Raw genomic sequence first — 27,548 nt, 5'->3', positions numbered from 1 at the left:
ATTGTAAAAAAAAACCCCCACAAGAAATCCGGCGTGCGGTGATCCAGTTTCAGGCGGTTACGCTTCTCAATCAAGGACGGCGTGGATGGTGATCCGTAAAGCAATCCGCTCTCTTTCACGCGTGCACCATCTCAGACGGTTCATGTCGCGGCACATGTGAGCAAACCGAAAGTCAACGAAATGATGTTTTTAATTGCCCAAAAAGTTGAAGCAAAGTGAAACTGATTGCCTTAAGAGCAGCGTGGTACACATGTTCGGTGGTGATATTTTTGAAACCCTTTCTTTTCGTTGAAACTCTAAATATTTAAAATATGTAACAAACACTAACTACTTTGTTCAAGGAAAAAAAAAACACTAAAATTGAATAAATCTGTGTTACATTTTGAACATATTGATCTGAATGTTTGAAATATGTCTACATGTGGGTATAACTTTATATCAAAATAAAGGAAAATTTCATCCATTTTTTCAAATCAATTTCATGCCCCGCAACCGCACGAGTTTATTCGTACGGCAAAAGCAGCAACTTTTCGATCCACCTGCGTCAGGGTTTCACTTCAGCCGGATCATTACTTGCATGGGGCGTTTGCCGCACCAAGCTGACCTAACGCTACCAAACGTGGCACCGGATCGCGGCAGCAGCAGCTCGTGTCGCGTAAAATGTGACGAGCAAACAAATGAATTTCAATGCATCGGCAGCTGCACTAGCGACGCAAAACCTGAACATACAGCGCGCTGCCAGAAGAGCTAATCGGAATTCCTTCTTCGCGATCATCATTATCATGCAGTCCCTGAAGGTGGGCGGTTAGAAATGAAATTAATTTGCATTTCGATTGGAGCTGGGACGGAGTCAGAGAAGAAATGACAAACCACACACAGACACACACGCATCTTCAGGATCCTTGCGTTAAGCGAATGTGAACGCAAAGGTCACGAAAGCTGGACGATTCCACCAACGATATTTACCGTGGAATGGAAACGTATATAGCCACGGAATGTGCAAAAAGGAAGTGCGCCTAACCGCAAGCAGGTGCTTCCTTCGTGGGGCTAGAACACGCGGAAGGGATTTCGGTACTCTTCTCACCCCTATCGCGATCGGTTTCTCACGTGTTCGCGCAACCACGACCGGGTGAGGGTGAACGATAGATAGGGGTAACGATGGTGCGCGGGGTGGTGTCCGGTTCCTTCATCATCGGAACCGGTCAGGACAGCCGGTCAGGGTCGTCAAAGGTTAGGCTGTAGCCCCCTTCCCCAGTACCTTTTTCTCATTACAAGGGGTGTCCTCTCTCGCAGGGATATGGGTGTGTGTGTGTGTGACGAGTCGGCCTGTGTGAGAATATTAAAATAGCAAACCACCAACGACAACAACAAAAAAAAACTCACAATAAACAACTTGGGGTAGTTGTTTTTTGCCGTAGTTGCTGAACACAACCATCAACAATTTGCTGCTGCCCGCAATGGAGCACAAAAAGGGTTCGGGGACGATGGGTGATAGAAGGTCTAGGATGATTAGCATTTCTTGCACACGTACGGGTCACCGGCGCAGGTGTGGGAGAGCGCAGAATCGCTTTATTAACGCAGCTGACACTCGTTTTTGCACGCGCGAAAAAGGGAATTGTTGGAACGCAAAATTTACGTCATTCTGAATTTTTTGGCGACACAAAACGAGCACATTTTTCTGCTACGTTTTTTTGTTTCTTCTCTCACTCAGATTTATCCGGTAGATGATGAAAGCAGGATGGGTTAGTGCATTTACCTTCGTCTTCAGGTACTTCGTAAGTCGGTTGATTTTTGATTTCGACATCATTTGTGTTTGTGTTTCGATACCAACAACGATACGGAAAACAAACCGTAGAACGGCGACGATGATGATGGTGGCGGATTCGTGCCCTCGGGAAAAGCTAAGTGCGCCACCGATCGGTGTTGATGCAAATCAACAGCGTAGTACAAGAACAACAACAGTAACAACAATAATACACAACTATATCACAGCACGGGAGAGAGTGTTTGCTTTCCACAACGCGATCGCGATCGTACCAATTGAAGCAAAATAATGTGCCACCTTTAATCCACTCGACAGTACCGGCCTGTCGGCGTTCGTACACGGAGAAGCAGAAGCTAATTTGGACACCAAAAAGAGAGCACTCTCGTTACATGGAATTCAACCCTCGCGAAAAGGGGAGAATTCAACCCTCGCGAAACCGCATGCGCACACGTTTATGTGATTGACGGAATTGTCGCGCGCAGCTCAAATTGTTCAAACACAGCACGCGAGTGAGAGAACGAGCGAGATTATCATCTGATTGGAATAAATTCGGTTCACAACGCACGGGCGGTAACTCAAATCACCGTTGAAATGATCGTCACCTTCTGCTTCTGCAATGGCACAAACCAACACACGGTGCGCGTACGTACGCCAGATGCCAGATCGGTTAAGATTGAACCGTTTTCGACGGGCCACGAAGCTCGTCTGATCGCGAATGCAGAAGATCGACTGGGAACGTTAGGTCGAGATCCCTGCACAACGTTGATGAGACCGGGACGTTAGCAGCACCCAGTCAGGGTTACCGTAGCGAGGAATGGGTCATGAAATAGGAAACTAACACCAACACACAGACCCCGTGGGGGTATTCACGCGATCGAACTACTAGACGGTGCACGGGAATGCATCTGACCTAGCTTTAGTGTGTCCCTACTGGCCGCGCTCGGATGTAACTGATCTGCGCAAGTTCACGGAGAAATGGCCATCCGATGATGGCCGGTGAGAGTCACCCGAGTCACCAGGGAGTAGCTAATTTATTGGTGGCTTTCCACACACGTGGAGTGCTGTACGATCGCAGTGAAGCGAGAGAGAGAGCGCGAAATGCCTGTGTGCATTAGAGTGGATTAGAAGGCACAGATTCGTAAAATTCCGACAATCCCGTACATCAGGTCCACTCGAGAGAGCGCAAGATGCCTTCTGAGGATGAGTTACCGATCGCGGAATAAACCGTCGTCTTATGCTACCGCGATCGCGCACTCTCTGATCGTACCGATCATTCGCCGGCGTGAAGAGATACTTACGAAGATCAGTAATTGTGAGGCCTTTTTTTGTTCATTCGTTTTCGTGGATCAACAAAAAAAACTAGCGCACATCTACTACGACACCGTGCCCACCACACATCGGCGGGGTGTTTTGCGATCGCGATGATGATGACGAGGGTTCGCGATCGCAACAGTAGCTGCATTTGGTGTAAAATGAAAGTACGCCAAATAACAAGCCCAATACGTACGCTATTGGGCGCTTATGCGTTCACTCCGTAAAAACCTACTACTGCACGGTAATCGAGCTATAACGGCGAACGTCCTCCCAGGGGTTTTGCTTGGCTTTATTCCCCTTCCAACAAAACACTTGCCCGATGGAAATTTCGCGCTCCGTCGTTGGCTTTCCTCACTGTGGGACCTTAACCGCCATCTTCGAGACGTGCGTAAAATCCCAACAAATAACGCTTTCTTACTTTGCTCACATAAGCAACCACACACACACGGCACGTTAAATCACAACAATCAGCACATAGGGGGACATTTTTGGGAAAACAAAGTGATGCGTTTATGCGCGTCCTATTTTACAACCGAACCGACACACAAGTCAGGTCTCTTCCTCGGTTTCCCAGCGCGTTTTGGAAACAGCGATCGAAAATCGCCACGATATACACGATGCAGTCCGTCTAGCCATGGAAAACGAGACCACGGTCAGGGCTGCTGCACTCGGGGCACACTTTGGTCGGCTTTTGCTTGATAGCGTAAGGTCCCGAAAAAAAATTGAACACCGGAATTTCGCGATCGAGCCCCGGTCGGTGGTAAGGCGAATAGTTGAAGACGGAATGAAATGGCCAGCGTCCAGTCCGGTCCGCAGAAGGTATATGCGAGGCGACAACGACGACGATCGGATCTCGCGAATGAGTAGGTGTACGCATGTTTTCTCTCGCTCTCTTACTTTTGGTTGCGCTCTCGATCAGTTTTCTAGTGTCCGTTTTTGGATCCGGAGAGCCAAATCCATGGTAACAACGTTTCAGACAACGCATTGAGGGCAGGACGAACAAAATAAGAGTTAGTTGGGTCCTGGCAAGCGCGTTTTTTCAATTAAACTAACCGTCTATCTGCTTTGGCAGCAGTGGCTATTACCGAGGGATAGAGAGATTTAAAAACAAATGCGAGGCCATTTTACACACGTCTATTGGCACACGCCGCGCATCGTCTATTTCTCAACGGTGGAAGAATTTGAACATGCTGGTTTGTTGCAAAACAAAAACAAACCCCGATCCACCCTCACTCAACATTGCGTCGCGTAAACCTCGGCACACGATAACTGATTCTGACGGTGTTGTCTCACGGGTTTGTGAAACCCCAAAAACCTGATCTAGACAAAGCCATTCCGTGAGTTCATTTTCGACACCGATGCCGTAAATAGATAATGGGAAATGGCGGAAGACGCCGCTCTAATGAAAACCAGATCGGATGATACCGGGTTGCCGGTTTCCGGCGGCGTACTTTGGCGACAACGGGGCGTTGTGGGCAAGTGTTGCCGATGGAAAAGTACAACCGCCCCAGGGACAAAAATGGTGGCAAGTCGTACAAGCACCCACGAAGGAATCCCCTTACACGGACTGGTTGGTTGGGTAGGAACCAGTTGTGTTGGTTTCGACATAGTTGTGAATTTTCTATTCATGTTGATTATCCATCGAACATCGAAACTTTCGTAAAATGTTTGGGACAAAAATTTCACGGAAAAACGCATGCCTAATTGAATTGCTGCATGTATGAAGCACGCTTCCCAGCGATAAATCCCAGCAGAAGTGATGAAAGCGTCATCATGAATGTTTAATTTTATTTTAAAGCTTATCGGCAAGCTGTGCGAAACAATCATCAAATGCCAAACATTGAACCCAGCCATATTTGAAACATGCTTTGTACAACGTGATAGAGATTTTGAAAATGTAAACCACCATCTCGCGAAAGTCACTCTATCTGCTGACGTCTCACGTAACGTGCGCTGATAATGTAAGTTTTGCTAAATCGGCAAAACATAAACAAGCCAGTAACGCATAATTTTGCGTCGCGTTTAATAGTAACAGGCAGTTTGATGGGGCTTGGGAATGCGGCACCTTGGCGATGATTCAACCGGTTGCAATCTCAACGACCGGGAAGCCTCGCTGAAGGCCGGAACCCAGGAAAAACGAGCGTGCTGGGGATTGGAAGAAGTTCTGCTCTCCGACGATCAAGGATGGTAACTTTCGAACCGTGAGTGAGGCTACTGGTGCCCTGTCATCCGCAACAGTAAGTGGCCAGTGACCAACGCTGCTGGGATTTATTGCAGCATATATTTGTGCACACACATAAAGTACAGAAAAGGCTGCCATATTTGGTGTTCAAAAATCTTCATCGACCGGAAGCCAAACATTGCCAAACATGACTGCAGCAAGCGATTGCACGTAGAGGAGACTGAAGCCTAATGGAAACCTCTCTTCTTTCGTGCGGAAATATTAAGAGATTGGATGCAAAGCTGATAAGAGCGTGCATAAGAAAAATAACAAACACAAACATGTCCTTGCAGCAACTTGACACTACATCGTGACGGCACTATCCAACATCCTTGGAAGAAGGTAAAATGGGGGAATGGGTCCTATATTACGGCGTTGCCAAACAGTTCACGTGGCATCAGACATTGTGCACAAGTCACGCGATCAAGCTCGACACCCGTATTTCAAATCGTTCTTCTCAAGGTGTCGTTTGCTGCCACCGCAAGAGGGGTCAAAGATATCGGCTTCCCTCTCATGAACTCGCTTGTTGAGGAAGTCGAGGGATATTTTTTCGCTAACTTGTTTTCGTAACATGGTATAAACTAAATGTATGTTAATTGATGTACTCTCATAATATTCTCGAAACTTTCATCAAATGTAACCTACAGCTTTTCAAGAAACTACTGTTGTTTTTGTGTGCTGCAGTCCAGCGGTGCAGACTTATGTGAGTGCCGATTTTTTTTAACGAAGGCGCAAAATTGAGACAACGGGATGTGCGAATCAATCATCTGCATCCCCTGTAAACCTGTTCTTGCAGTGGTTATTTTTAGACTTCCCAAAATTGGCCGGCATGCCTCTTTTTTAGGACTTAATGTGTTTGTGTTCCTTTGCCGGGGTTGTTTGTGGCAATTACGAACATTTCCCCCCAAAAACAGGTTTTTCGCATGATAAGACGAGAATCACATGAAACGTTGCGTGCCTGCTATTTTTGGAGGGCTTGGCTGGCAATTATGTGTAAACAATCGGAGGTATTTCGACTCGGAATTATAAGCTGATGTGGAAGGCATTGCGTGTAATTTTTAAAGAAAAGTAAAATATACGCTAAAAGCTTTCAACAATAACTTTGTTACACAACATCAGTAGTAGCAATTACACACAACGCAGCCTTCATGGTATTATGAAAACAGTCTGGCATGATCACAACACAATTCATCCACAAAATTCAATAACCAATCGCTGGAACATAGCTCTGATAACCTCTGCACAATCAAGGTTACATTAATCATTCGCTTATAAAAATTCTTGAGCGAAGGTTATGTCATGGGTTTTGATGATTAAAAGATTGCGTTCGAGGTTCAAGAAAGCTGTTATTCTGTAAGAGATCCGTGGTGGCCGGTTTTACCGATGTGTACAGTGGATTATGTAGCCTTAAGTATGATGACAAAATACACTTTTACAATGCTAAAAATTATCAAATTGATTGGAGGCGGGTAATTAATGTGATGTAGTAGGATCTATATATATTCGTTCATCAGCTCCTTGTTTCTTAATCAATCATATAGACCTGTTTCAGTTTCAATTGTACATTCGCAAAGAATTCGTAGCACAATAGCATCCGAATAAAGAAAGCATGACATAGGCAATAGCAACTGAAATAACGAAACAAGCTAATTGCTAAAGAAATAAATAGTAATTTGCCTAAACATTAAACGCATACTAGAAAACTTAGGAAGCAATTTTGAGATTTACATACACTAAACGGCTAACAATATACAATGAAATTTAGAACCATAAGCCTATACGTTTGTATTTAATGAATGCTGCGATCTTAATTTAAAAATATTCAAACAAAAATATACGACAACTGTATCATAAATCGTTAATTCACAAAAAAAAAGAACTCAGCTTTATGTTTGATGTTAGCATAGACTCATGGTTATTTTCTGAACAATATTCATAAAAATAATAAACAGTTGATAACTTTTTGATGGTATACAGCAAAAATCAGAAATCTTTGTAATTATGTTACAAAGTGGCGAAAAAAAAGAAAAATTAAAAATATAAATCGTGTTTTTAAATTGTTTGGAGCCTTTTGGACACTCTTGGAGCATTGAGTAAACAATACTGCCCGTTTTGAGTAACCGATAAGTTGAACAATTCATTACATAAATAAAATAAATATTATATAATTGATATAAAACAAATCTCCGCCATAGGGGAAAAATCTGTACAGTCTGTCGAAAATGATTTTGGGCGAGATAACATAGTGAAGGGAATAACATAAACACTATATTCGAGCAATACACAGCAACAATTACATTTCTATTGGACAATCTCTAACATTTTCAACACTACAGTCGAGCAAATATGGAGAAGGCAAGATCAGAGACTTAGATAGATAGAGAGAGGTAAAGGACAATAATGGGTGTATTGTAACAGCATATAGAGCGTTTTGGGGTGTGTTACGAAAATATTACTACTACAGTACGAAACATTTGCAGTGTTGTACTAATAGTAAACGATAGCATATAGGATACAGATATTTAAGGCTAATTTCTATATTGCAAGTGTGTGGCGATTCATATCTGGTATTTGTAGTGATGTTTTATAAGATTTAGAAGGTTTTGCTTAAACAATTCTAACCTCACAACCATCCAAATCGTTAGATCCAGTTTGACTTTTGATTATATTGTAGGTTTTAACGAACGGTGCCTTTAGCAGCTGTTGTTTCGCATGTTTTAACCACATCGCGGATGATGGGCATTTGAATTAAATAAAGAAAATCAAATAAAGGAAGAATTGGAATTGGAGAGACAAAGATGAAAAAGACGCATTAATCATTCGTATCCTTTGGAAGCAGTGGCTATGCGTTATGGAAATTATGCAGTCATCTCAATGTAGATGAAGTCCATTACAGAGAGATTTTACGATAGTTGAGATCATTTGCACTTACATTAAAAAACACTATGTTGTTATAGAGAAGAAAAAAAATGATAGAAACTTACCTCCCATGATTCACGAGTATACTCGGAGATTTCACCTTCACTAGCGGAACGACCGTCCTGGAATGAGAAAAAATAACCATAATGTTAATAAAAGAATCGTAAGCAGCTAGGGTCAATATGTATAGCCCACCTTCGACGGACTACCAGTTTTAGTGGCCCATTCTGTGTCCATCTGAATGAGTTCAAAGCCACGTTCTTTGATGGCTGCCTCATCCAGCTCGCCATACAGATGCTGTACCCAAGCATTTAAGAATCGATATAACTCATCAACTCTGCAATGATAAAAAAAAAGATGCGAAACCATGATTATTAAATAAGCGTTCTGTCAGCATTACCATATTTGCTTACTTATTTTTCGGAATGCTGAACCAATACTCAGGACGCAGTTTGTTCTTTCCATAGGACATCACGGTTGTCGGGAGAGGCGAATTTTTACCGATCTTGCGTCCCATGCGCAATCGCAGGTACATCGGTGGGTCTGGACAGGCTCGTGCTGGTCGTGGGATCAGTTCTATTGCGGGAAAGCGACGAAAGTATGAAATGGATGCATTGCTCGAAACAGTAAAATGAACTCAAGACAGCATACAGCGTTTACGAACACTTTATGCATAAAAGTTAGAAAAAAAATGGAAAACAATGCAATACCATGCTTGAAGGCAAGACCTATCATATATTAGGTAATGGTAGCGTTTGAACGACTAGAAGCAATGTTTTAAACTTATTTTTCGTAAAAAAAAAACTTTTTAATTATTTACAGATCTACAAATTGTGTGCATTATATCAAAAATGCCAATAGGAAAATTGAAACATGCATGTAACCAAATAATATTCATCTTTTTTAAATATTATAACCAAACATTTGTTTTATCTCATGCGAAGGTAGTGAGTTTGGCATAAAATGCTTAAATTTAAGATTTCTCAATTGCTTAATTAAATAATTTTAAAATGCAAACAACTATGTGGACAAAATACACCGATGGGAATGCTGTCGCACATAGTACGACAAAAGCTGAATTAAATATGAAGAAAATGCGATACGCTGAACTGTGCACAATAGAGATATAGACAGAAAAAACTAAATACCGACAGCACGATAGAAAACTTCGACGTATGAGTACAGAGGTAAAATTCAAACAAGTGACGAACACGAAACATACCACGACGACGTTGATCAGGATCATTTAAGGATAGAGACGTGAATGATGAAAACTCAAATGGGTGACAAAAATAAAACGCCCAAAATAGTAAATTTAGTAGTTAAAGGAAAATATTGCCACAGGATGGATCGACAAATGTAAAAACAGAGTAAGGACTTAATGAGATGCGAATGAGCGCAGAATATCACGCGTGTAACCTACCAAGTTTCTCAAGCTGAGGAAACAATGGTGCCTTCACTGAAAGATTGTGAACAACGGATGTAGAAGTGGTTGGATCGTTTGTAGATGTTTGTTGTAGTGATGATTGATTGGTTGGTTGAAATTGTAGAAGTAGCAGTTGTAGTTTGTAGTTTGTGTACAAATGACGGGGATATGGTTTTATCGGAAAGCACACAATATCAAGGGGAGAAAAACATGAGCGTAGAGCAGAGAGATAAAGAAGAAAGACAAAGAAGTGAAAAGATATTCACATTATAGCTTAACAACTAGAGAGAAAATTATCAAACATCAATAGAACATCGAATTGAGACCAACGGAATAATTTGTGGTTTTGACAAATGCTGTCCTGTAAAATTGAACAATGTATAAATATTTCATCGTTATATTCTGTCTGACGAACTTCCCAATTGCGAACGGTCCTAACTTATTCAATTTCATCAATTACAATAAAGAAAAGGAGTTGCTATGAAAATGCGTTGGTTTAATTGTGCTTATAAAAATCTACAAATAGCATCTATAGATTGATTTGCAACTACATTCCAAATGCAATCAATCAACAATGTTAACTGCAGAACGAGCTAGTGCGATAACTTTTAAATAGAATTGAATCAAATAACCTGAACGTATAATCTATGTGTCTAATTTAGCAATTTTTACAAAATGAATATCAACAAAAATCGTGAAACAAAAGTAAAAAATAATACATTTTGTTATATTGTATGAGTATTTAAAAACAATTGGTGTTGGATACAATATAACATTTTTCATCTGGTAAAGAAATAAGAGAGTTGAACCATCTTTACATGTGTAATAGAGTATCAATGTTAACTCTATTTTGATTATCATATTAACAAATAAATAATATAAAAACAATAGAATCAATTCGAAATAGTTTAGCATGTAACTTGTTAGCTATATTAAAAATTCATTCCATCACTAAAGTAACAGTAAATTCATAACAATCCAATTAAAAAGTGAACATTGGAATTTCATTGAAGTGTATTTTCGAATGAAGGATACTTACTATCGAAACTGACGAACAACGTTGGCATGTCATCGATAGACACCATCGAACGGTAATCCAGTTTCGGCGGAGCTGGTTTCTGTTTGTTCGCGCTACCCTCAGAGGGATGCGGTCGAATAAATGTACCAATGGATGATCGTCTGTAATTGGAAGTTTTCAATTAGTTTCGAGATGCACTTGAACAATTTTACATTGTACATTACTGTCTAGCATACACTCTACAGGCATAACACATCAACGAATAGGATTGGTTTGCAGACTATTACATAACATACACTACAAACAAAAGGGCAGTATTGAGTTTCACCAAGTGATTTATTTTTCTACCAGCAAATTGAAAGTCTCTTGAACCTTTTATTTTGGACATTATTAAAAACTATAATTAGAGACACATCTGTGATGTACAGCTTGATAACCTGCTCACTGTGGTACTGAAACTAATCCTCCAGACATGTTTACGTCACCTCCAGTGACTAAGGAAACAAAGATTAACAAAAAATATATTCTACTAATCGAATAAATATTAGAAAATAAGATTCGATTCATGATTTAATTTTAATGATGTTAATAAGGGATGATTCATTCATCCTTTAGTAAGTTTTCAAGCAGGAAGACACAACATCAAAACATTCCAAGTACTTCTATTTACATCGATGGTTAAAATAAAAAAAAACATTGGGTACTTTTACCACAATTGCGAATAAAACACATATGCTCACACATTGTTGAAATCAAAAAAATGGAAATGTAGTTTGAAATTATATTTCGCTACATAATAGATAAGTAGTATGAAGAATAGATAAGGTGAAAGCATTCAATATATGAGGTAAAGAAACCCAAAAAAGCTAAATGAACAGCAAAAGTGTGTACGTATGTTTTTTGCTTTTTTAGATTTTTGTGTCGTAGAACGTTGATCGAATTCTTACCCAGCCATGACCGACCCCCCTGCTTGCGCTTCGTGCGGTGTCAGTGGCGGAACTGGTGAGCCTCCGGAGTCTTCCGACGGAGTTTTGGACAAAAACAAATTCCCGCCCAACTCCGAGACCAATGTGATGGGTGAGCTTTTTTGTATTGAAGTTTTGGTTTTATTGATGATGATATTCCCAGCGATTAAAAAGGACATGGCGAAGTTAGGTATCAATTTACAAAATTGCTAATAACTCAAGCTTGGCCACGAAAACCAATCGAACACATAAAAAAAATTTAATGTAACAAAAAATCGTACTGACGATAATGTGCAACCATTACGAAACAAATGATTTGTTTTTAAAGTGTCGTTAGTGTTGTAAATATCGTAATAAACCGCAGTTTTTGATATGCGAAGATTAACATAAACCATTTTTCACAAACCAAACTTAATGTGCATAAACATCAGATTTGTTTCTTTATTTCAGACAAGTAACGACCTATATGCCGCATTACCTTATCTAAAGATTACTTTTGTCCAGAATTATATTATAAAAATATAACAAATTGTGCTTAAGATCGAGATATACCGCCTAGTTTTATCAATCAGCTAAGAAAGCGCAATGCCACTTACCTGGAGAATACTTTTGAAAAGACGCTCTGATTAGAATCGCCTGTGTTAGGTGCGGATTCGATTGAGTCCGACTTGTGGCTACTACCGCTGCCCTCTCCTGTTAATCCTTCAACCCAAGCCAGTGGGTAGGAAAGTCGTTTTAACATCTAAAAAAGAAAACAAAAACATGAAATCGATGCGTCATGTATGGGAGAGACAACGTTACCAACCTTGTTCTTTTTCGTTTCACCACTTTTGTCCATCGATCCGGATCCGGCAGGACCCGTGGGACCATGGGCATCATGTTCATCAACGCTGAAGCTTACACTGGAGGTCTTTTTGCGTCCACCGGCATCAGACGTAACCGTCGACAGCGTGCTGTGGTGGGACGAGGACACCAGCGAACTGCTGCTACGCGGTGAACTGTCGTGCAGATGAGTCGGCGCAATCGTAAGCGGTGGGACCCAGTCTGCGCTAAGCACAATGTCCGCATCGCTGTACACTTTTTTCGTTGCGATGGGTGCTACGATCGGGATACTGGCAACTGAGCTTGCCGCACTGCTACCGCTTCCACCGGTGGCCGCACCGCCGCCCGTTGTCAACGATGCTCCATGGGCCGGATCGCGGATGTCGATGCCTGAATCGTGACACGATTGCTTCACCAACTGCCCATCACCAATGGCTTCGGCGATCGGCGGGATTGGTGCATGATGTCCTGCAACACCAGCGACGCCGCTTATCGAGTTTGCACCGGTCGTCGAGGAAGATGCTGCAGTTGCAGCACTACCCGTGCTGGCTGCCTCTTCATCGTCCAGAGATCTTCGGGATGACGATTGATCGCAATAGCATTTTAATCTACTTTCCACAATGGGTACAATGGGTACAAAATGAAGAATGCGGGGTGTACAAAACATGGAAACAAAAGCAAAACATGAAAGTATAAACAAAAAATGTTGTAGTGAAATTTCTAACAGCTTCCTATTGTTACCGAAATAATTCCTCCGCCGGTGTGAGACTTGAGTTCAAATAATATCATAAGCATACTTGCAATGAATAATTAAATAGATTATTTTCGCCTCAGTAAGGTTTGTATGTGTTAAAAGGGTGAGTGGTAATTAGTTAAATAGGTAAATTGTTAACAAATTTCACTAGACAATTGATTGACTGCAAACAATATTAGTACTGCTAATGAGGATGAAAGGTGCAAACCAGGAAGCGCAGAGTATTTCTAACCTGTCCTTGCTGGGGATTGCCCAGTGCTGGTCGAGTAGGCTTCTTCGTCGCTCCTCCAGGGAGCGCATGGTGGGGTCCTCTAAGATACTGTTGGTCTTTGTTTGGTCAGTCTTTTCGCCTGCCTGCTTCTGTCCTTGGCCCTGCTGCTGCTCGGCACCAACGCCGCCACTGTGATCGAGCGAACTGGGCGTATGGGATTGCGATGAGTCGCGTTCGTACGATAAAAACATTGGCGGTTCGGTGGAAGGTGCTTTCGGTTCTACCGAGCTACCACCGCTCTCCGTCGAATCGCCGTGTAGACGCTGTAAATTGTTGGGCGTTACGAGGTCTCGCTCGAACGCCTTCGGGAAAGCATCTCCGTCACGTTCGTTGCTCGAACAGATCGATTCTTGATCGTCGCAACCTTCAACCGACCCAACTCCCAGCTCGGGGAACGTTTCGTCCTTCACGAGGAGCGAATCCTTGCCCGGTGAGTGAGTGTCACAGCGCGAGCACGGCTTCTCCACCGGCGGGGGATGGTAAATTTCGGCCTTCTCTGTCGATTCGATACTGCCGGCCGCACCTTGCACACGCATGTGAGCGATGTCGTTGAATATGGCCGCATTTACGATGAACTCCATCGGTGCGATCACGCCGTAGCTCTCCGGACCGTGCTCGATGACTAGTGGATCCGACACGTTAGGATCGAACATGACGGCATTTGGTGTGACAAGCAGCACGCCTCCGACCACACCCTGGCCATCAGTGATGTGCCGCACGTTGATCTTCAAGAAGCGCTGAATGGTGACAGGATCATCGTCTTCTCCTCCGGCAGCAGTACCGGATGATCCACCTCCTCCTCCACCGCCGGTACCACCGCCGCTTTGCGTATTCGGCGACGCGATACGCTCAATGTGGCCCGGTTTTGGAGATCCGGGACGTAGTCCTTCCAGCAAATCTAAAAATAGGAAAAGATGCCTTTTTTACTTTAACTCTTTACGAACAAAAAAAAAACACTTCAGAGACGTTTCTCCACACTCATGTATGTTGGTTTTCTTCGTCGTTTGGTTAAAACTGGTAATTTCAATCATTCTGTAAAATGTATCGCTAACCGGATGCTGACACTCGTAATGAAGGAATATCATTTTGCTGTCGTCAATGTTAAGTAAACACCAGCACAGAACAAACTACCATACCGGTGGCAACCCACCTGCCAATTTTTCACGCAAAAACGTAGCACCGAAATCCATAGTCCACGATTGCATTGTGAGTAGCCCTTATTCAAACAACACCGCGCTCACGCGTATTTCGATCGACAACGCATGGACGGTGTAAAGCAGAAACTTTCAATCGCGAACTCATTTGATTGCAAATTTCTCTTCAAAACTTCTGTTAGAGACGCACGGGTCGCCGTTCGCATCTGTCGCAGTGCCACACTATATAGTCAATGCGAGGGTTTGTGCATACACGATCTTATCAAAACTTCACATGCACGGATGGTTGACACCGCGATAGTCACCCGGTTGCTGAACGGGTGTATGTGCGTGGCACATGTATAGAATGGTGAATTAACACATCTAGCCTCAAATGGGGTATGGTGCCTGCAGTGTGAGTGTTAAACGATATAGTAATTTGCTTCGTCGTCATACTCTTCTCGTCATATGGTAAGATTCTCGACTAAAGCAATGTCCAAACATGGTACAGTTCAAATGCATATCAATTGACGATTTAAAAACGCGCGTGAAAATTTTCTTTTCAACACAGCCGAATATGTTTATAAGCTAAGCTAGGTAGTGTAGCTAAGGTAAAGGACTTTAATATGTGATGTTAAAACGCAGGCTAAATTATGACGTTAGAATGTGAACTGGCGGGTTACATGCTATGTACGACATTAGTAACACTAACCATACCAAGTAGTTTGATTAGCATCAATTCAACGCCAAGCTACTAGTTAAATTTCCTTTCATACCCTGCACTGCACCAGTACAATCATTTTGACCCAATCGACAGGGGATGAACACATTTCCGTTCCTAGATAAGTAGTATACAACAGGAACAATGCACTCAGCTGTTCTTTGCTATGATATTTATCATCACTGGTGCTGTTTACCACATTATTAGCGCAAAGAGCTTACCTCCATTTTTATAAAACACTACTGTCTTCAACATTTGTTCAAACATTTATACTGCTCGCGGTAGCCATGAATGATGCATGCCGTGTTGTGCAAATGATATTACACGTAGCACATAACGACGACTCTACACATTTGATCCATTAATTCTGCTGTTATAGCAGGCAAAATTAGATAGAAACGACGAACAAATGCTCCTGCAACACGCTGAATGTACTTTTGTATCTTATGAACAGATGGTGCTGGTAGAAAACAGCGGAGACCGAGAACGTAAATAAAACAAACCCTAACGTCATGACAGCAGCGGCTGTCAAACGGAAAAGCCACAGTATATTCCATTTGGCCACAGTTGAACGCAGTCAAACGATAAATATTTTCAAAAATTAAGAAAATATGTCCAACGTTAAGTAATCAAAAATTAAATGTTTTCGTATCAGGATTGATGTTGTTGTTGTGTTCGGCAATACATTTTCGGTTATTACCTTTTTCATCTTGTGATAAATCTTCCTGCGATCCCTTGCGGCGGACGTCGGTGGGACTGTTCGAGGAACGTTCCGTGCTGGTGTCGGACTCACCGTCCGCGTTCGGTTTGGCATTTTTGTCCGGTACAAGCAGTTGCTGACCGGAGTAGATGAACGAACTGGCCAACCGGTTCAGCTGAGTCAGCTCTGATGGGGTCGTATCGAAACGGGCTGCAACGGACGTCAGCGTGTCCCTGTCCTTCACTGTGTACGTAATCGTAGGTATTGTAGGCATCGATCGCTTCTTTTCACCATCTACAAGAAAAACAGAAAAAATTATAATTAGCAAATTATATTTCAAATATTTCGCTTACAAATTTGAGATTCCTCAAACCTCGTTTCCTTGAAGCAGAAAATTTTAATAAACTATACGACGGATCAATGCTAATTGGTGTACACTCAGCCAAACTTGTGGCATACACAATTATGTAGTTATATTTGAGAAACGGCTTCTCCCGGCGACATAATATAAAAATTTGTCTGTTGTTCGATGCATACGAAGCATCTTGTATCGTTCGTTCCATGGCTGCACGCATGAACGTGCACAAAGACGTCTTCACTCCACAAACACTTCAAATTGTTTGAAATTTGAAAACGTTATTGCATCTGCTAACCGAGAGATTTGACAAAATTGCTGACACGAGCACTTGCTGTCTCTATATCGCGATCATATTTGCTTGATACAATGTTGAGAGACCAAAAATGTAAACAGTGCACTCTCGTCAGAAGATCGCGCATCGTTCATACGCGAAGGTTTTTATTTCTTATGCATTCGGAAGTGTCCTCCACGGTTTACGGAACTGCGAGCGTATGCCACTTTCCACTATGAAAAATAAACAATGTACTCACTCTTTCATTTCTCTGGCTGATTTATGCAGAAACCAGACTATTCCATTAATTTGTTTTACAAAAATTGCTACATTTGAGTACTAAATACTTGAAATTTGAGTACTTACATAAAATTATAAAATGTATATTACCTTTTGACAGTCGATCGATGCTTTCGAATCTGCCTTCGACCTTCGAACGTAGTGAGTCTAAATCGAACGGAGCGGCCAGTCCATGATCGACACTCCTGGATTTGCTCCTGTTGAGAGGAAGAAAAGAATGAAAGGAAGAAAAACATCCATCAGTACACAGGGATCACGTGAGTAAAAATCGTTGGTATTTATCAACCAACAGGTACACAGGAGCCACGTTGCTATGGCTGCTCTGGACGATGGAGAGTCGTAAAAAAACTATAACTCACATAAATAGGTGATAAACGTTCGTTTTAACAGCTTAGCAAGTGCTGTTAAGAATCCGTTAAGCCTTTCGGAAAGCAATATAAATCTGGTAAAATAACAGGAAAAGTGCTACAACGACACGTCTCCTGGCGCCATTTTCGAACGTGCTCGGTAATTTATCAACGCCTAAGAAAAGCAAACATTGCGGTTGCATGCCACTACATAACGAAGCGCTACGACATTTGTTTATAGCATATAAATATTCGGAAACATTGGAATACACTTAAACTTACCTTGGCAGCACATCTGATAACATTCAATCATGATTTATCTGATCAAAGTATATCAGTACATACATTACTAACTAAACACTACTTTCTCGGATAGGTATCGATTGGGGAGAAGAAGTAAATTGATAATAATTTATCTATAAAAACTATAATGGATTTTTTTTCGTGACATTACGAAATAACTGCTTCGGAGGCTTTCTGTTAAGAAGTTTAAGAGGATCAGATGAAGTTTTTGGTCATCAAAGTTGGTTTATTAGCGTAATTTGCTACTAGAATGAGCACTCTTACGTATCGAATTAAGATCTTATTCTAGGCGCCAGTCTAAGAGAGAGGTACAGCAGCCAGTTAATTACATAATCATTGTGGCCAAAGACGTTCGTACGTTCTCAATTATTATGTATCTTGATATCGTTTAGTAGTGTAGGGCATCTGTACCGACAATACCTCTTGCACTTTTGGAACAGAATTCACATAATTGCTCGTGACCAGTTGATCAGCGGCCATGCACGTGATCACGAGCAGCCCAAGTTACACCCTGTCCAATGCAAGTGGCTCATGGAAACAGGATTCTAGCCACCCGAACCGGCAACGGAAGACAGTTTCACTCGGGGCGGGATTGTTGCAGGGTGTTGTTGACTGCGTGTTCCCATTGTCATGATTGTTTTGTTCGCATGAATAAACTTGGTTCTCGGGCTGGCTTTTTATGTCGATTTTTTATGCGGTGAATTTCTTTTCCGTTTTACAGCAAATTCCAGGTGTCGTTGGGGGTATGCTACGCGTGTATTTCCGGAGTTTCTGAAGGCCGATCGGATTGTCTGCAACTGGAATAACCGCTTTTCGGTTTGCCGTCCGGTTTGATGTTTCCGATCGAACGATTTTTTTAGAGCCGGAAAGTATTTGTTCATATGCGTATGGGTAGACAGCCGTATGCTTTTATCTAACTCGCTAGCACCAAAGATGATCTAATGAGTTTGTGTTGTGCGGAAATTGTACAGCAACTAACACCTACCAGCCACGGAGTTGACAGGCTCTCGGTTGACATTGATTGCACCGCTTGCATGGGTACTTCATCGCAGCTGCACCTTTTTAGCGGTATGCACTCGTATACGGCACGTGAGCGTTTCGCAATCGTGCATCGCCTTATTGGACGAGCATCCTTCTAAAAGCACCCGGTGTGGCGTTTGTCATTAGTCCATATGATCGCCGAGAGTTTCCGAGAAAGGGTGAAACTAAAATTGGGGTGAGTTGGGACGCCCATCCTAAACAACAATTTCCCATTTATTTTAGCAAAAAATCAGTAGCAAAATTCATCCGCAAATCAACGCTGGCTGACGCAAAGTGAGTAACGACAGTTGTCCAGAGAAATGCCAGCTATTCCATGGCTGTTTGGTCGTTGAACGCGATCACCACCAGGGCTCGCTATCTGTCTAACCTATATATAAACGTTACCGGTCCGTTGAGCGATCGCTCGATTTTATCGCAAACAGCGAGAGCTAGGAATCGCACCGTGCCCCACCAACCAGCTAGACAGACTTGAGCCAGTGACCTGGTGGCGAATAGCGTCCGTTCGCGGTCATCCACGCGGGGGGACAGTGAAAATCCCATACGTGGCCATCAAGGAAAAATTTTGCACCACATTAAACCAGATTTATGCTTCCGGTAGGGTCGATTAACTTGTCGTGCGCTCTCGCAGGTCTCGCCGGTCTCGGGGCAAAGCTGGCCGCAAACGCTGGTCTCCACAGATCGCCATAGGCACGCAACGGCTTCCCTTAGAGAAAACCCTTGGCGGTAAGGTGGGAGGAAAACGGCAAAAAGGGGCGGTTTGAAAGCGCTGTACTGTGGGGTGACCAACCGCACACCGTGCACACGCTTTTAATGGAGTGAATGACAGTAACTGTGTGTTGGCCAGGAGCACTACTCTGCGGCATCGAGCACCAAGGAAGGGCAACACACAGCACCCTGGCGGGTGGCGTGAATCAAGATAATTATAACACAAATTTGACACGATCTCAGTAGTGGAGGGGTGCTACTACTGCTGTTGCTCCGGTGAAGGACATTCAGAGAGGGCGCTCTAGAAGCTCGGGGTGTCTCGTAGTCGATTTAATGCAACCGATAGGCACATAAAGGCATATGCATCCACGCAGCGTGAAGGAAGTGCTGACCTGCAGCGGAAGCGCAACACCTGGTATTGAACGGATGACAAATGTGGCCAGTGAGTCGCGAGTGGACGCCGCCACACAAAACCCGGTGACAGTCTAAATGGATGAGAGGTTGTTGAGGTCTATGGAAGCTGCTTTTTTTTTCGTACCACTCATGGCTAGCCGGAGGGCAACAGCAGAGAGGCTCGAAGGGCTATTGATTAAGAAGAAAGATCTTATCGTTTGACGCTAAAAGCAATCAAGCCGTCAGCTCCATTCGAGGCCACCCCGAGAGAGACGGCGATCGTATCGATCGGTTCGCTCGCGGGTGATGCGGATGGGCGCGCGAGCCTTATAATTAAATTATGCACGATAAATCTGTCAATCCGTGTGTGATCCGATTTGGAGCACATAGTAGCTAGATCGCAAGGCGATATCGCCTGAAAAAGTGAAATGGACAAAAACAGCACCGTAGCAACGCCGATTCGAACGAACTGAGGAGAGCTAACCCGGGTACGGCCCGTACGGGTTTTTGTGGTGTTGCGATTGTTCCGCATGATTGCAATCTTGGCATGCTGCTGCTCAGTGGCGCTTGCACACGTGTTGCCTCGTGTGCGTGTGTGAGCGCGGCCGTTCCAGTGCATGAAGAATTTCAAGTTCAAAGCACCCCGATCGATCGATGCGCAAATCTGAACACCCGCCCTTCGGTGGTCAATGTGTCCCTGTGGCCACTGAACGAAAGGATTGCGGATCAGAACCGATGGACGATGGCCGGAAATTGAGCCCTACCGTGGGCAATCGTGTAAATCGAAACCACAACCCCCCTGTGCCCGGGGGTGACATTGAACCCTTCCGGAAAAGGTGAATCTCATTCACCATGCCATCTCGGCTCAGAAGATGGATCATTTCATGATAGAAGCGGTGCTTTCCCTAGACACGTGCTGTTTCTCCTTCCTAGATAGCAAGAGAAAACTTCCTCGGAAAGTGGAGCAACAAACGAGGGCCGAGAAATGGTTCAGCAGGGGGAAAACTGTCGTTGAACAATTTCCTCCTAAAGTCAGTTGAAAATCGATCATGGCAGTTTGCTCTATTCGACGGAAGCTCGACTCAACCGCAGCCACGCGATCGGATGGAAACGGTTAATAGTTGAGCCAGGATTCCGTTGATTGGCAGATTGCGGTTGGGTTCAACTTTGGTACGGTTAGCAACAGTTTCAGCAAGCGACGGTCATGCACTTCTGCCTTACCATCAAGGTGATGTGCTTCTTCAAGGCAAAACGCCTGGAGTGAAGGGATGAAGTAAACTTTGACTTAAAAAATAATGGGCCGATTCACCTTTTCGGTGACGCTAAACTTTTTTATTGTAGATATAAATTAGACGCTACATTGGTTGATGAACCGTGCATAAGTAGTGCTCGCTTTCGTCCTTAAAAAAGCCATTGAAAGACACCAAACTGTTTTTGGACGATATATCTTCGCAAAATTGGAGCTTTTTACCAAATACGCTTAAGCCTCAACGGATTTCCATTCGCTCCATCAAGGCCTGAAAAAGGGCTCATTCATGCATGCGAAAGCGAAAACATTGCAGTCGCTTCTTAGGCCGCATACGACTCAATCACTGCCAACCGAATGGAGCTCGATGGAGAGCAAGTGTAATTGTCGCCATGGCCGTCAGGAATCAACATAAAACATGTGCAAAATACAACAAGAAATGCAACTTATCAGAGACCTTCTTTACGCACCGCATAATGGCGGGATGATCAGCTCTTCACATTTCGTATAGTCACAAGTTTAACATTTAACCTAAAGCTTAAAAGTTTATTTGAAAAGCAGCTTCAGCAACGACTAGCAAAATTATGATTTTAAAGGCTTCTGACGTAATTTAATAATTGCTATCCATATCCGGATTGTGCAAAAGAACGTGCTAAAACACGTCAGTCGTTATGGTAACGGCAAACGAAACGGCAGAAGGTTTAAATTCAGATTTGACTTTTTTTCCTTCCCCTTCATTTCCTTCCAATAAGGGATTGGCTTGCCAGGGACGTCAGAGACTGCACTTGAGCGAAACCGGGACTTTGTACGTTCGGTTACCTTCAGTTCATCCGCTTAAGCACCATGGAAAGCCGCCAATGGCCGCCATCAACCATTCCAAAGGCTTGGCACGATGATTATCGAATAACTATGGCGAGCCCTTGTAGGGCTCAACGGCGGAAAGACTTTCAGTTAGAACTGCTAAACCCGCCGAGGAGAACCTGCGTGATTCACGCGCGTCGAAACTATCCGGGAAATGCAAATTCGGCGTGCCTTGTGATGGATGTGGTTTCGAAACGGAACCGGCCCGGTTCTGTCGCGTTTGTCGAAAACAAAATAAATTAAAATACGTCCAGCAACGGCATCGAGTGGCACATATGTAACGGCTTGAGCGCTTTTCGAATCGACCCCGAATAGCAACCGCAATCCGCGGTGGTATTTCGAAACATCACGCATTGCCGAACAATTAGTCATGTGGCATCGGTGATCGGTGGCGGGCCCTGGGGCCATGTTTTGTCAGCCGATCATGTAACGAGAAAACAAACGACGAAGGTCGCTGGCAGCGTGTGGTGCCATTTCCCAAATCGAACGGCACCTATTTTACATGCCGGCGATTGCAATTGTTTTGGATTAGCTTCAGTTACGCACCCCGTGCGATTGCCGCGTGTCAAGGTTAGGTGCCTTTCAGAGATTCCCCCCAAAAGAAAACAAAAAGTAAAATAAATACGCCGCGACTTTTAACCGAGAGTTTGGAGGAGGTAGTTTAGTTACACTACTCACTTGAACATTTTTCAGGCAACCGTGCACCCGACACGTACTGTAACGCTCATTACGAAATGTGCCCTTGGGTGACACTAAATCGAATTTGGACAATGACTTTGGCTAATTAGTACAACGTTAGGCCCCGAAAGTGGGTTGAATTAATGAAGCAAGGCAATGCACCTGACACACGAATTGTTTCGATGGCATTGTTTAGTGGAATGTCCTTCGATTGATTGAAAACATTTATCACTATATAATGCTTCTCTAGCATCGAAATTAACGAAGCCTTTTTGCTGTCAAAAATACCGGTGGCAGATGCATATGCCGTCTTGAATTCATGCCTTTTGTTAACGTTGGTTGTGTATCTGATTTTTTTACACACCAACAGACAATATATTGTGGCGCCGCAGACCTGAAGCCATATATGGATGAAACATTATACCATCAGCAGCACTCGGCGCTAGTGATACATCTAATTGTGCAACCAATAAATCGATATCTCGCAAGCGTGGTGCGCAATAAAAGCTTCTTCGATGGTTAAAACAGGCTAGCCTAGCTTAGGAAGGCCAGCGAATCATAAAAGAAGATGATAAATCGTCAAAGCGATGGCTAACGGCTGCACCGAAGGCTCAATCGAATCTGTTCGATGGGAAAACCACTTCCCACTGGAGAAGGTCAAGTTTACGCCGTTTGACCGACGACGGGTGGTTGATGCTGTTGTTGTTGTTGTTGTTTAGCCGATACAGTAAACCATCCATCATCACCGTAAGGGCCTGGTAAAGGGCCACTCGGTTTAATTCGTGTAATGAATCATGCTGTGGGGCTGTGGGGCAAGCAAAACCGGAGGAATGACAGATAAAAATAGACTTTTAAACAACCGCGTCTCGCAAAACGCGCTGGCCACCCGAAAATAGCCTCCGGTGCGACCTCACGTGAACCAAAACAAACGACACGCGCAGTAGTTCAACGGCGGTCGTACTGCGTGTTATTAATGCCACCGGAAGCACCGAACCGCGGCATCGCACAAACAACACAGTGCCGGTGGTGGCGTGCAGCGTTTGTAAGACGAATTTATGATCACAAATTATCAAAACCGCCACACCTGGGCTAGCGGAGTTTGCTGAGTTTTCGGGAGGTCCGTGAACACGCTTCACACCGGTGTTGCTGACGGGTTGCGGTGTTGTTAAAATCCAATCGATCAATCGAACTCTTTGTGGGGCGCGAATACACGAGAAGCGTAAGAGCGTTCCTTTATGGTGAAACGGAACTTACGAAGAACTCAATCAAGCGTGGACGGATGCCGTGAGTTATGGTTCACGCTCGTTAATGGAAGTTAAGGATAATAAATCAACAAAACATAAAGTAAATAATAAAATAAAAATGCAACTAACCTTCGGTACGGCGGAGTACTGAGTGTGTCGGAGCTCTTTGATAGTATCACATCCTGACTAGCTCTACGAGTCCTGTGCGAACAGGTTGGTGAGTGTGAATTGGCGCGTACAGTCAGGAGGGGTTGATGAAATGGCATCGTTCGTGCATACAGGACGAGGATAGTTCAGGTGCGTGCCGTTAGAGTGCAGCACAGTCGATCGCGCGGATCAGGAAGTGCCAGGAATGGAGCATTATGGAGCAGGGACGGAAGTAAGAAAAAGAAAACGTAAAACGAAACAAAATGAAATGAAAAATTAATAAAATGAAAAAGATAAACGACCGTGAGTAACAAAAAAAAAACTTAAAACACGAAATGTTGACCTCGCACACGTCGCGTACAAACAAACAAAATTAGATACTAATTAGTTCGCTTGGCTTAACATTGCCATAAGCCACCCCACCACTCTTAAAGGCAGTTTGATCTAATTAGTGAAACTCATCCCCAATTCGCTGCCGTTACGTAACGCCCCAATGAGGTGAGAGCGAGAGTGGACGAATAAACTGATTTGGCAGACATTTCACGGTTCGTAATCGCGTCCAGCCCTATCGAGAGGGCGCTACGTCACTGTGCCTATTCATCGTGATTACATCGCTGCACTGGCCACCGGGAGCCAGCAGTTTTAGCGATTGCGTGGGCCAACGATAAGCTCCTAGCGGACCAAACAATCGCACTATCTCTAAAATACAGCGAGATTCAATCAACGCACCACCGATAGGGCAAGCAGCTAATTGCTATTCGTTACCGTACGGAAGGATTTTCTGCCGCGACTGGCGGCGTTGGAAATGGTCATGTTTCAGTTAAACCCAAAAAAAAAACAGTAACAAATAGCTTCAAACGTATTGCGGCCTTGGATTTGGCGCGGGATCCAAAAATATGATATCAACGCGCGACGATCACTTGATACGGTTCGACGTTCGTGGTAAACATACACTACACACCATCATTTAACCAGAACATGGGTGAATCATTCGATTAAAAATGAACACACAATCACGGGAGGATGGGATAACAGATAGGTAGACACGCAGGTAGATAACAGCGACAAGGATTTCCTTACCAGTAGGTTTCCTTAAATTTAGATAACTGATTCTTAAGCTTCTTTGGTTTTTCCATTGTTGGGTTAGCTTTTGTTTTCTCGCTCTCTACGTTATCGTTCATGGCACTGGTCTACCGTACGCGTGCATTCAAGGACATACACAAAATGTTACACTCGTACGTAGTACTCTCTTTTCACGAACCAGTCCCACGGAATGTTAATGATTTTATATTGTGCTATATTCGCTTTATTACAGCAATGCAAGCCACGTGCTTTCACTGCAACACTCTGAACTAGGGGCGTGCGTTTATTCGGTGTCGTTAGTTTGGTTATTAAATTTGCACACACTATCCTTTAAACGATCACTGACATCCCGAAGGTACTAAGCTTTGCTAGCAAGTAGACACAAAAATCGCACACAAATAAAAAGAACGCCGCGGGATGCAGCTTCAACGAGCGAAATGTGACCACCGCACCCGATACAGCCAACCCATGTGGCCAGAATGTAGGTGAGCCCGGTGTTGCGCCGACGATGGGACGAAAAATGCGTCCCTTACCGATAACAAACGCTGGGCGAACCCACACAGCCATACCCGAGAAAGCCTCTTGATAAGCTTCCTTTTGGGGACGAGATGGCGCAATGGTTCCAGATTCACCGTCTGGTCACTGAGCTGCGACACAAAAGAAGGAACGAAAACAGGTGATCCCAAATATTGATTCCTGCTGCAGTTCAGCCCTTACGCCCCCAGGTTCCCTGGGTGGGTTGCTTATCACTGGACAAACGTCATCCCCCGGTGGGTGGGACACGAGCGTGGCGTGAGGGTTGTTGCTTCTTTTTATGGTTCAACATTTTATCGCTCGTCTCGAAGCTCAGCCACGATTTCTGCCCTTCGAGCCCTTCGCCTTCCGGACACTGGGACGCATTCGAATGGATCGATGTTTTCGGTGCAACCGTTGACGCTTCCACTGGAGCACGTGACGTGCGAAGATAGCGGATCGATGTGGCGACTCTCGTGGCACACTGGGCGCTATTCCTGCAAAAGCAGGTGTTTAGTAAAGCACGCTCAACACGATCGTTAATCCTTTTACGATGCACCGCATGTTTGCGTGGAACCTGTGGGGTTGTTGCATTTTATGGTTTGTTTGCTCCACAATTTCGCTCCACTCCATGCTCGAGCATCGATGCATTGGTTCGGTACATAACACAACCACTAAGGGAGCTTACATTGGGATTATTGGGGGGCAAATATTCGCCCACTAAACCAATGGCTGCGGTGGCATTGTTCGCTAACAGGATGGTTTCCTCACGGAGTGATTTCTTCGCTGTTACCGACGTGTGAGAAACATATGCTTTACAGCGGAAATTAAGCATGTTGCTTGTCTTTTGCGTTGTGGTGATTTTTCCAAACAGCTCCGGTAGCCCTGATTGCGGCAGATAGATGCTGTTCAATTGAGTGAGATAAATATTTGATTTATCACTTCGCGAGAAATGGGTGTCCCAAGAGATAAAAATGGCGCGACGATAGTGTTATTTAATATTACATCGTGAACGATAAGAATGAGAGGGTATATTGAGGACGATATTGATGATAAAGTGGGATATTTTTTGTTCTTTATAATTGCCAACCCCATCACACAGATACGTCCACTTATCGGTAATGGTCGGTAGGCCGAGCGAATTGTTTGACTATGATATTTCTCTAAATCACTGGCAATCTAAATGGTGGAGGACGCTATCTGCATCTACAATGCACTTCACAAAACGAGCCTCTGAACGAAATGGTAGCATATAGACACAGATTCAGTCCTGGTGTTTGTGTCTCCATCGATCGGTTGGCAAACGAAACAATCAATGATATTTGCCACAGATTGCTATAATAATTATTCATTCAATCGCGCGTGTCTGCAGACCACTTTATCTTGCTCTTATACCGATTAAAAAGAGAGAGAGAGAGCCATCATTAATTTGAGCGGATAAGTTTGATTAAAACAGCAACCATTCTCTTCTGCTATCAACAATCATTTTTATGCTGATAAGAAATGTCATCATGCTTTATCGATACGTCTCCCGAAGGGCATCAAAACAAATGGTCTGCATCGATTCGAAAATCATTTTTCGCTGCAAGTAAAGCGCGCGATCGACAGAAGCGTTCAGCCAAAGCACGGAAACTTATGAATACCCAACAAGTCAACACGTTTGACATTCGCTTCGAGAACTCACTACCCTTTGAACGTCGTAAGCAAGGTGCCTGTGGGGGTCGGAAACGCGTCCCTGGCTGGTGGATAAGTTGGAATTATATTCTAATGGCAATCGACAGAAAGTGCAACGTGCAGCAGATCACACAGCTTACCGTCAAACCCGAAATGTCAAACCAGCGAGAGGCCACGTTGCTGGATGGTAGGATGGCATGGATTTATTTAATGACATTTTGTTCAATGGCTTCTTGGGAAGAAGAAAAAAAATGGCGCTAACGCTTCGTGTTGCTGATGAGAGGGAACGGATTTGAACTGCACCGAAATGGAGTGGATGGAAACGATGGAGCTGATCACAAAGCGCAATTGAACG

The 27,548-nt window shown here is 43.6% G+C and overlaps 1 protein-coding gene across 2 annotated transcripts in view; it reads right to left on the bottom strand.

Moving 5' to 3' along the window:
• LOC128730465 (TLD domain-containing protein 2) overlaps nucleotides 1-27,548 on the bottom strand; it is a 54,230-nt gene that overhangs the window by 9,637 nt on the left and 17,045 nt on the right. The window contains exons 3-15 of one of the 2 annotated variants that reach the window (XM_053823511.1): nucleotides 23,906-23,977; nucleotides 17,049-17,155; nucleotides 16,030-16,323; nucleotides 13,437-14,373; nucleotides 12,434-13,058; nucleotides 12,225-12,370; nucleotides 11,611-11,745; nucleotides 10,685-10,824; nucleotides 9,643-9,678; nucleotides 8,633-8,795; nucleotides 8,415-8,556; nucleotides 8,285-8,341; nucleotides 7,923-8,000 (exon numbers count right to left, since the gene is read on the bottom strand). In XM_053823511.1, coding sequence (XP_053679486.1) covers nucleotides 7,923-8,000; nucleotides 8,285-8,341; nucleotides 8,415-8,556; nucleotides 8,633-8,795; nucleotides 9,643-9,678; nucleotides 10,685-10,824; nucleotides 11,611-11,745; nucleotides 12,225-12,370; nucleotides 12,434-13,058; nucleotides 13,437-14,373; nucleotides 16,030-16,323; nucleotides 17,049-17,155; nucleotides 23,906-23,977 — 2,932 coding nt within the window. Of the gene's footprint in view, nucleotides 1-1,756; nucleotides 1,808-7,922; nucleotides 8,001-8,284; nucleotides 8,342-8,414; nucleotides 8,557-8,632; nucleotides 8,796-9,642; nucleotides 9,679-10,684; nucleotides 10,825-11,610; nucleotides 11,746-12,224; nucleotides 12,371-12,433; nucleotides 13,059-13,436; nucleotides 14,374-16,029; nucleotides 16,324-17,048; nucleotides 17,156-23,905; nucleotides 23,978-27,548 lie in introns of those variants that run through there. The other variant, XM_053823513.1, reaches the window with a different exon arrangement.

The sequence above is a fragment of the Anopheles nili genome, chromosome 2 (assembly GCF_943737925.1).
Source record: "Anopheles nili chromosome 2, idAnoNiliSN_F5_01, whole genome shotgun sequence".
Taxonomy (NCBI): Eukaryota; Metazoa; Arthropoda; class Insecta; order Diptera; family Culicidae; genus Anopheles; species Anopheles nili.
Note: the sequence above shows the minus strand (reverse complement) of the source record. Positions and strands in the feature narration are given on the sequence as shown.